Source organism: Hyposmocoma kahamanoa, unplaced genomic scaffold (assembly GCF_003589595.1).
Source record: "Hyposmocoma kahamanoa isolate Upper Pololo Valley unplaced genomic scaffold, ASM358959v1 137, whole genome shotgun sequence".
Lineage (NCBI taxonomy): Eukaryota > Metazoa > Arthropoda > Insecta > Lepidoptera > Cosmopterigidae > Hyposmocoma > Hyposmocoma kahamanoa.
Window position 1 is genome coordinate 5,008 of NW_020653488.1, and position 11,386 is coordinate 16,393.

Below are 11,386 nucleotides of genomic sequence, written 5' to 3' on the forward strand. Positions count from 1 at the left end.
ATAAAAAGAAATAACTTTAATTTCTAATGTATCCTATAATTTTCAGCTATCTAATAAAAATGGTTATGTGTTGTCACAAACTTTCAACAGAGTTCATCGAATTCCTCGTTCCTCGCATGACAGTGCCTAGTTGAATGTTTATCGTATAATGCTCTTTGATATTCTACGAAGGTAACTTATGTATATTATCCTAGTACATTCGTACGAGGAGATCCAAATTCAAATAACTTAAATTACATAGCATGTTTAAGGTACTGACCAAATACCTTGCTTGAAATATATACAGCAAATAAATCTTTCTTAGTTTCTGCTCAAATAAAACAATCAGGCGTTAAGTAGAAACTACGAACCAATAAGAAATAACAAATTGTGTGCCAGTTTTCATATTGATAACTACCCAATTACACAATAACAACTCATTTTTCGAAGAACTATAAAAGATAATAAATTTCACACGAGTTATTTACATATATCAATAGTTACATTTTTTTAAACATATTTAGGTATAACTTGACTTGAAAAAACAAAAAAAAACAAACATACGCGATTTAAATCCGGAAAAATAGTTTCATTTCATATGTGTAACAATCGCGAAAACCTAAGAACTCGATATATTTATAACTATTTTTTATGAAAAAAAGACCTCAAAAATTTGTTTATCCGCTTTGGCTGTACTCTATATCTATTTATCAAGTTTTATTGAAATTGGTTAATAGAAAGTGGATGATATACACGATGATATACCGTATACTGGATAGTATACCGGACTCAACCCCTAATTGAAAATAATCATTAAATTACAGGCACATGGTACTTGTCAGCACAAGTACCATGTGCCATCAGAAGTTGACAAGTACGTGTACCAGGGTGATAGGTGTAGTGGGAGTGCCTCTCAGATCTTTGCGATTTAAAGCTAAGAGTGGTACGGCAGCTGACATCGACATGCATGTCACTTTCCTCTTCATATTCGTATTCGTCCCGTCACTTGGTATCATAAAAAAGAAGAAACATTTTCATTAAATTTCCGTAGAACCACTACCGAGGTACTTTCCAAAAACAAAAAGAATCATTGAAACCGGTTCATAAATGTCGGGGTAATCGGGAATAAAAACATACACGAAAAATATGCAGTCGAATTAAGAACCTCCTATTTTTTTTAGTTGGTTAATAAAATAGGCGACGTTTCATGAAAACTTATTCGTATTTATAAAAAAAATATTTTATAAATACGAATGTATTGATAAAATACTCGTAAATATCATAATTGTACGTGGGGCGCACTACATATAAGTTTCCGGAATGAATAAGAAAAAAATACTATAAGTGGTCAGAAATTAATTTATTGTTTCTCAAAATATTCTCCGTTAGCGTTAAATCACTTTTTCATACGAATGAACCAATTTTGAAAACATTTATGCCATTCCCCGTGACAATCTCTGAAACATATTTTTCATACACTTCGACAGCCTCTTCAGGTGATGAAAATCGTTGACCGCGCAACTGGTTCTTAATTTTTGGAAATAAATAAAAGTCACAAGGTGCCAGTCGGGACAACACGCCGTATGATTCATAAGGTCGACGTTGTTCACCTTCAAAAATTCATTTGTCTGTCTGGCCGTGTGTGAACTGGCATTATCGTGGTGCAAGATGATACGGCGAAGACGGTTATTTTTACGGAGTTTGTCAATAACTTCCGGCAAACAAATGGTCGTGTACCAGTCACTATTCACGTAGGAGAAAGGTGTACGAGACGATCCTTGGAGGTAAGATGATCCTTTTCAATTGTAGCGAAACTAATAACGTCATCTACATATTTTCTTCGGTAAAATGTAGGCCGCAAAATGCCCTCTCACCAGTCAATTTGTAATAGCGATGTGAGTGACGACTTTATTTTTGTGGAAAAGAACAAAAATTGAGTGAGTTTGATCTAAGGTAAAGTTGATTAGAAGCTTAAGCATCTTCCATTCTAAGCAATGAATTGCTAAGATTTTTGTGTTGGTGACTTTGTATAATGCCCTATTTACTTTTTCAATGGCATGGTAACAGTAGACAGCATACAGGTTATTTTGCCGAACAAAAAATAAAAATAAGTAAATTGGGGCAAGATGATTATGGTCTTGGCGTACAATATGACCCGTGGGGATCATCTTGTACTCTATATATTGTTAACGGACTATTTTTTATAATTTGTATGATTTTCTGAGTACTGAAACTAATACGAATAACATAGAAGAAGACTGGATTTTGTTGACATGATCGATATCGATTAATAACTAATATTAATGCTTTTTCTTGTTTTAGACCAAGCTGCATAATTATAAAAGAAAATCGAATTGTGGTGGGTGGTCGGAAGACTATGATATAAAGAACTAGAGGCGTAAAAAGTAGGATGCTACGTATAGAGCGGCAAGTAAATAGTTTGCAGTAGGTACGCGTTATGTCATTAATACGACGGGCTAAAGGTAAAAATAAAGGGTCTGTAGGTTCAATGAAATATTTAAGTGAAAAAAAAAACTATTTTCATCACATGTGTTAAACAGGAAATCGACTTCGTAAAATACATTAAAGATTTGGAGACAAGGATGTACGGGCTATCGAAACAAGATGTTTTGTCGTTGGCATATCAACTTGCTATAAAAACCAATATCGCCCACCCTTAGGTACCTGTAAGATATAAATTAATTGGTATTATTTATTCTCAAAGTTCTTATACACAAATTACTTAAGAGAGGACTTTGTTAAGTCTAATAAGTTGTTATTTTCATTTGTTTCTACCAAAACCTAGAAATTTTCCAAATTAGGGGCAAGATCCCTGGATCATCTTGCCCATACCCTTAGGATCATCTTGGACACCCCGGTGTCCAAGACGATCCTTTGGTAGGGTTTTAAATATAATAATGAAAGATCAAAAAATAAAAAGTTTTTACTAAGACAACATGTAACTAGACAAATTTTCTATCATTAAACGCTTTTACAACTGCTTTAAGCTGAATATCTTTTAAAGTACCACTATTCTCGCTTAAGGGTACAATCTGGTACAAAGGAAGTTCACGTTAATGAACTATCACACAATCAATCTGTTGCACAAATATTATTCGCTCGAATGATGCATCAAACGAATTGAAAAACCTATTAACTCCTACACTGCAAATGGCAACTTCAAATATTTTTTTGTAAAAAGGTTATAATAATTATAACGCACACCTCAACATAGCCCATATGGAAACCCTGTGTCGCGGGTGCCATGGACACACACATAGACAACCACAAATTACACCCAAACTCACGAGAGAAATAAATGTAGGCCATACAAATATTTCTCCCGGCCCGGGAATCGAACCTGGAACCTCTGAGCGGCAGTCCGACATGGTAACCGTTCGGCCACGGAGGCAGTTAAAGGTAGATGTGCGTGTTACGTCTTAATTAGGTGCGTAATTCTAAATTCTTCCATTTACTCATACGCTAATGGAAAGATTCTATAAGGGCCTTATTTGCAAATACTGATAAAATGTTAAGAAGTATCGGCATGTATGTAAATATGCAAGATAAAATTGACGATACAGATGCGTTATGAAGTAATATTCTACTCCAGCAACAGTTAGACTTAATCAATAAAATAATTTTAAATAAACGACATACCTATTATCAGTGGTTGATTTCCATAACAGGTAAATCGGTTTTAATTTCTATTACATTATCGCGTGTTCCATTCAAGTTTCCTTTGTATTCGTGTTTCAATTTATATTTCCAAAAGTGTTCACAAAATTAAATTTAGAATTTTACTTTTCAAGAGTGGTTTTTCCACAGACCACATAAATACTTACGGGTTTTTCCTATTTTTATCTATTTTAATACTTTTTGATCGTTTTGTTTAACATATTTTCTAGCAAATCTATCATTACTGACATATGGTCTGCAAATCGGTTGGGTATCTCCTATGGCTGTCATACTACAATCAACATCATCTCCTACCGGATATGCTTTATCTAGCACCGCAATTTCTTGGATTGGTAGTACTATGGCACTCGCTGCAGTATTTGGAGTACCTTTATTTAGTTATTTAGCTGATGTTTATGGAAGAAAAATAGCTATGTTAGCATTGTCCTTACCTCAAGCTGTAAGTATTTTGTTTGTGTTTAAAATAAGTATATTTTTATTCGAATCATACAAGATGTTTTGGATGCAATGAAACTGTCACAATAACAATTCTAAATTTTATTTAAGTAAAAGCGTGTCTTTCTTCTTCTTTGTCTTCCTCTTGTCGATGGGGTAATCGCCGACCAACTCTGCTCAGCGTCCTAACTTAGATTCCCTGATACGAAACGGCAATGGAGAACGGAAAGGGAAAGATGTTTGGGTATCTGATACGTTAAGACAGTTTTTTTAGAAATATCATAGATAGGCGACCGAAAGAAACAAAAGCAGAGGACGACTGTGACAAAGTTACTTAGATCAGATAAGGAAAAAAGTTAATGTCTTGTCGTATCAGGAATAATCATGTAAAGAAACTAAAAATAATCCTTGACATATTTCAGCTAAGCTGGTTATTAAAATTGTCATCTGCAAATATGACAACCATCATCATAGCAAGAATATTCTGCGGCCTATCTGCTGGTGGATGTTTTGCAGTGGTACCTATGTATGTCAAAGAAATAAGTCAAGACAACATAAGAGGTCAATTAGGATCTTTACTCATCATGTTCCAGAATATAGGACTATTAATAATGTTTATCCTGGGCGCATACCTTGGGTATTTTACTACTTTGTATAGTGTTATTTGGCTTCCATTTCTTACATTCCTAATGTTGTTAAAAGCACCCGAATCGCCTGCGTATCTTTTTAAGATTGGCAAAGTAAACGTAAGTAACTTATGGTTTTGTATCAAATCAAAATCTGTATTAATTACTAGAAAGCTAATCGATAATTTGTATGGTTTATATCAATAACATAATATAAACAGACTTATTATACATACATAATAAACTTACATATATCTTATAGTAACAACTAATGGAAGTACCCCCTTTCCAACAAAAAAAGAATCATGAAAATCGGTTCACAAATACCGAAGTTATGGCTTAACGTACATACAAAAAAAACATACAGTCGAATTGAGAACCTCCTCCTTTTTTGAAGTCGGTTAAAAATAGGTCTTCAGACAATACAAAAATTAATACAAGAATTACAACTTGCCAATATTCTCAACTAAATTGAGATGATAACAGGTGGTACCTACGTACCTGTTACAAATCTGCTTCAGTATTGCTCTAAGATATAAGTAACTACTAAAATGATAACATGTCTTCATTGTCGTAATAACATTACAGTAACTAAAATAACTCTTCGTTAGCAATCCCTGGTGAACGGTAGATCTATGAAAGTACAAAGTGGTTCAGTGCTTTTCGTGTGTATCGAGTTTGGTGTGTAAATTATTGGAGTATAATATATTTAAAATAAATTGAAATTATTTATTGTATGCAGGAGCAGAGGCGATCAAAGTGATACACAAACACCTCTGGAAATGTCTAACATAATCCGATCGAAATAAACAATAATGATGTGTAAATATTAGATACAATACTTTCCTTGGTGTCATTACTGTACAATGTAAATCATGATTACTACAAATTTGGAAAAAAAAATTATGTTTATAAATGCTAATGTAAACTGTTCTATTACTAGCCCTTCAAACCGTAGGTCTTCAATAACACAAAATATTATTTTTTTGTAGTTCGCGGAAGAACTTGAAAAAGATACCAATGAAATTGACGGGGTAAGTTACTGATGCTACAAGGTACGTACGCGTGGTCTTTCGGCTCGTGCAATCCTTTTGATCAGTTTTGTTAGTGTTGTTTGATGGTATTTATCATATTTTTTTAAATTATTCTTGAATTTGACTCCGACTAACAATACGACATGAATGAATGTTGTTTATTGTTGTACCAAATAAGCAATTTCTTTTTGTGAAAAGAAGACGCTACCAGGTAGAACAATTTATGACGAAATATTCATGACTCATTTATTTGCGGTAGCAAATGTGCACCGGTTCCCTTTTTGGTTTATCTATTGTAGTTGTAGTCAAAAGAAAGGATAGAACAATACGTAGGTACTTGGTCTATGCTATTTTTCCATTTGAATTTGAATTATCGCACCTTCAAAAAGTAGTAATTAAAAAAATCGTTAACTAGGAACATAGGTTATTCTAAGTACGATTGTGTTTTTGGAGTAAATAATGTAAAATCTTTTTTCTCGGGTCAAATTTCGTATGAAAAGGAAGCAAAAGGCACCGAAAAATAATAAGAAGAAAAATTATTGGTTATCAGTCACTGTATTTCCACATACATATTATGTACATTTTCGTTTGGAAATACAGTGACTGATGACGCGCGTCGACATGCGTCGCCAGGCGTTGTAGTTAAAAAACAGAACGCGACGCGGCGCTTCGACTCTGCCCCAGTGTAAGTTGAGCCTAAAACTGAACTTCGACACACGCTACTCCGACAATATGTTACATCGACATGACTTCACTCAGACACTACGCTACTCCGACAATACAGACGAGATGCTTATTAAAAAATCTTTGTACTCAAATAAGAATGATCATCATTACAAACTCGTGTAGGAAAAGGTTTCTTATGTCGATAAGTATGAGTGTGTGCGTTGTTATTATTATTATTGTTATTATATTACAAAAAATGAACAAAATCATATAATCGAAAAACAAAATAGTTTTTCGATTATATGATTTTGTTCATTTTTTTTCATATAATTTTTTGTTATATATTTTAATTATATAGTGTAACAAAAACACTATTAAATTACGTACATGAAATAGTATATTTTTTATCGAGGAACTGAAACGAGCCAATATAGCCGAAGTGGTTAGCCACCCGAGCTCTAGCGAGGATGTCTATTACTCTGAGGGTTTATATTGGCTTTTAGTCTTGAGGTGAAAACTTTACTTTTTACTTTTTACATAATGAGATGTAAAAATTTATTTTGATTTCAATAAATCTTGACAAATCTAATTTGTCACTAGTGACCATTTCTTGTGACATTTTTATTATTGAGGTAGTGAATTGACACTGTATATGATTATCACTAGTATCAGGTTTCTTACCACGGCATGACTTCTTTTTATTTTCCCGATATTTCGGAATGGTTGCACGCTCCATGGTCACGGGTTGACTGGACGGTCTACCCACTTGCGCTGTCGACGACTACCTTCATCGCGATTTGTTGTGGCGTTACCATTGTCACTCACTTTTTTCACACAAACCACACTTACTGTATCCACACGCGAAACTGAACTCGAGGTGTTTTTGTTTTTATTACTGCACGCACTAAGGACCGGATTCCATGCACTGGACAGTTTAAAACCATCATCACGGTTAAATGTTTTGTACTTCGTGATCTCGATGGCTTCTCGTACCAACCGTGGTATGTAGTGACGTTCTGTCGAAAGTACCTGGGGGCTATGCAACTCGATCCAGTGGTTAGTGTCAGTCTGTGTGAGATGTTGTGCTATAGCCGACTTCTGTGCATCATTGTTTTTTACTGCTCGGATGTGTTCCTTCATACGATCGACAATTGTTCGTTTAGTCTGACCGATATACGAACTCCCACAACTGCAGTTTACTTTATAGACACCCCGTGTGTGTAAAGGAAGGTGGTCTTTTGGTGAACGTAACATTTTTCCTATTTTGGTTAAGGGGGTGAAAACAGTTTTTATGGAAAACTTCTTAGCGACCTGGCTATTTTATCTGTCACCCCTTGTACATAGGGCAGAAAAACTGGTAGTCTATGTACGTCAATTTGCTTCTTCCTTTTGTGTATTAGTTTAAATGTTTTTATTTTGTATCCATTCTATCGCAAAACCTGTTTAATTAGACATTTGAATGGTATTTAACATAAACGAAATATGTTTGTACTCACACTGTCTCTTGTTACATCTTTTGTTATGCCATGTTTTAATATTATTATTGTCTTTATGATTATAGATAATATTACTACTACAAGACTAAATAAATCCGCCATTGTAGTGTACAATTTTTGTTAATGTATGCACATTCATTCCGTAGGTATGGCAGCTCCTTTCCTTTAATTTTTTCCCATCCTCTAAGGTTTGTTGTATCTGTGTCTGGTTGACAAAATACCGTGAAAACTTAAGAATTTTGCTTCGTGATTTTGTTGTCGAACGTAAACGATTGAAATAAATATTTTTTTCTCGCAAGTGAAAAGCAAAATTTTCACATCAAGACTAAAACCTGAACTAAACCCTTGAAGTAATATATACCCTCGCTGAAGCTCGAGTGGCTAACCACCTGGTATATATATTTTTTTATTTTAGTTCCTCGATAAAAATATGCTATTTCATGTATGTAATACAGATATTGATTATATATTGATTGATATAAGAAATCTTTTCTTACATGGGTTTGTAATGATGATTATTCTTATCGGAGTATAAAGATTTTTAAGAAGCATCTCATCTGTGTTGTCGAAGTAGCATAGTGTAAAATCATGTCGATGTAACATATTATCGGAATAGCGTAGTGTCTGAGTAAGGTCAAGTCGATGTCACATGTACCTAGTCGGAGTAGCGTGTGTCGAAGTTTAGTTTTAGAGTCGACTGATGTCATTATTTCGTAAATTTTTCTTTTCTTTTGACATGAACATTTTGTATAAAATTAATAATTGGTATTGGTATTGGGGCAACGGGCTAGTTTCCGCAACTCGACGTCGAGGCGCCTATTTTGCGTGTATAAAATTATTAAACTGTAAAATTTTGTTGACTTAGTTGTTTCCATTTCTTTTCGGCTTTGTATCTTGCAACCTTGAGCGTTATCTTACTACAATAATAGTATTTATCATATTATCATCATCAAACTTAATAGTTATACTCTTGTAGGTGAAGCCTCTTCCAGTCCTCTCTCCTACAAGCCAGCTCCTTGACCTCCTTATACGACACGACACTGGCCTTTTCCTTTATTTCGTCTATGTAACTGCGCCTAGATCGACCTCTTCGCCTCTTCCCCTCGATCTTTCTCTCCAAAATAGTCTTAAAGAGGTTGTCGTGTAGTATCAAATGTCCAATCATTTTCCCGCATCTATACTCTATAGTATTCAGGATCGTTCTTTTCTCGTTCACCACCCTAAATACCTCCTCGTTGGTTTTATTTTCTATCCAACTAATACCCTTCATCCTCCTCCAGCACCACATTTCAAAAGCTTCTAATCTTTCCCTATCTCTTTGTGTCAGTGTCTATGTTTCACATCCATAAAGTGCAATACTCCAAATGTACACTCCAATTTCTTGTTCTTGTAAGACAAGCTGCGAGATTTTAACAGTTGTTTTTCATGGTTAAAAGCTGTTTTTGCCATTGCAATTCGTGAAACAATATCAGGTGTACACCTGGAGTCTTTGGTAATTAAACTGCCCAAATATCTGAAACTGTCTACCCGTTCAATTGGTGTATCTTTGAGTACTATTGGCGAATGTTTTGAGTGGTTTTTGATGTTGTTAGCGTGTTGGTCTTCTTTATGTTTATCTCTAGTCCGCACTCTTTAAATGTTGAATCCATTGCCAACACCTATTCCTCTAACTCCGTTGAAGTTTCTGCAAAAGCAGCAATGTCGTCTGCGAATCGGATAAATTGGATAGTTTCCCCGTTAATTTTGACCCCTCTCTTCCCAGTTTCCATGATTTTTCTAATTGAAAACTCGATGTACATGTTAAAAATTAGTGGCGAAAGTGGACACCTCTGTCTGACTCCTTGTCTAATTTCTGCACTCCTATTTTCCTCGCACATCTCTACCCATACTTCCTGTACCTTACATAATTGGTAAATTATTCTCCTTTCCCTAAAGTCCAACCCTGTTACTTTTAAGATATTCATCATCTGCCTCGAGGCCGAAGTTTACTTATCAAATGCCTTTTCTAGGTCTACAAAAACAATATGAGTGTCAAGTCCCAAATCCAAACGTCTGACCATAATCTATCGTAGAGCGAGTATTGCTTCTCGGGTCCCCTTGCCCTCTCTAAAACAATATTGGTCTGGTCCTAAGTAATTTTCTGATACGGATCTGATGACTCTGATGCGGTTTTGAATTATTTTTAATGAAATCTTACTCGCATTTGAAATTAAACTAAGTGTCCTATGTTCCTCGCTAAGTAGGGTGTTAGGTTTCTTGGGTAAGGCAACAATTTTACTTATTTTAAAATCTCTCGGAATTTTGCCCTGTTGAATACATTTGCTTGGTAAGTAGTTTTCTACTTATTATATCTCTTATTATCTCTCCAATAATCGGGTCACAAATTGCTAATTTAATCGTTTCTATAAATATATTATCACCAGCAGCTTTGCCATTCTGTGTACTGTTTAGTGCTTTATCAAATTCTTCTTTAAGAATGTCTGGGCCCATCTCATCTTCAGCTACCTCTTCCTCATTCTCTATATCGCCCTCCAACAACGCCATTTCTTAGCCATTTCTTTCTTGGCACAATTTTCTCTTTTTGTAAAGTTTCTTCAGCTGCCTCTTTTAAAACATGTCTAACGTTTGCCCGTCTATCGTCTATATTTTTATTGTTTTTGTCCTGTGTTAAATTATTCTTAAAAGCTACAAATGTATCACCTATATTATTACTATATTGCACTCTAAAATTGATATTTAAATCTTTAAGTTTACTGAGATCTATATTCTTTAGCTTCGATATTTTCCTGACTCTGGTATTTGTCAAATTATTTGAACTCAACAGTCCAGGAAAAGCCTTGCACATATGAATTTGGTGACGACACGACTCTTTTTATCATTATATGGTCTATTTGATATGTGCTAATATCTTCTGGCATCTTCTAATCTTCTTATCATATACTGGTCATATAATATCCCTTTAAAAACAACAAGTTTATCTGGAGAACATTTTGGCCTTAGAATAAAAACGCATAGAAACCTAGTCCGCACACGCCAAGTGAGGCAAATTGAAGCGCTCCCAAAGGGCCTACACGAGCGGGCGGACCGTCAGTACTCAAGGTCTACTTGCACCGCGAACAGCTCAAGAATTTTAGCTAAAAATGACGAAATGTGCGGTAAATGAGTGTAAAAATACGTCAGACAAACATAAAATAGATACTAACATCACATTCCACAAGGAAGTAACGCGTTTAAACTTGTATTTTTATATAAATAGTCACTAAAACCGAAAATTAACCTACTACTAAAACTAGCCTACATGAATTTGATTTTTGCCTCACTTGTGACAGTTCGGTTGATATGAAACTATCATTCTATGCTATTATTCTAAGATTTTGGCTTACTCTAATGAATTACGGCATATACATTATAATAGGGGTTAAAGTATGAAATTGCCGATTTGTACTGAAAA

General features: G+C 34.6%; 1 protein-coding gene across 1 annotated transcript; it reads left to right on the top strand.

Annotated features, from left to right (window-relative positions):
- Nucleotides 1-831: 831 nt before the first annotated feature.
- On the top strand, nt 832-5,785 carry LOC113240374 (facilitated trehalose transporter Tret1-like). The gene is made up of 4 exons (XM_026477657.1): nt 832-853; nt 3,888-4,117; nt 4,536-4,859; nt 5,732-5,785. The coding sequence occupies exons 1-4, from the start codon at nt 832-834 to the stop codon at nt 5,783-5,785; spliced, it is 630 nt and encodes a 209-aa protein (XP_026333442.1).
- Nucleotides 5,786-11,386: the final 5,601 nt, after the last annotated feature.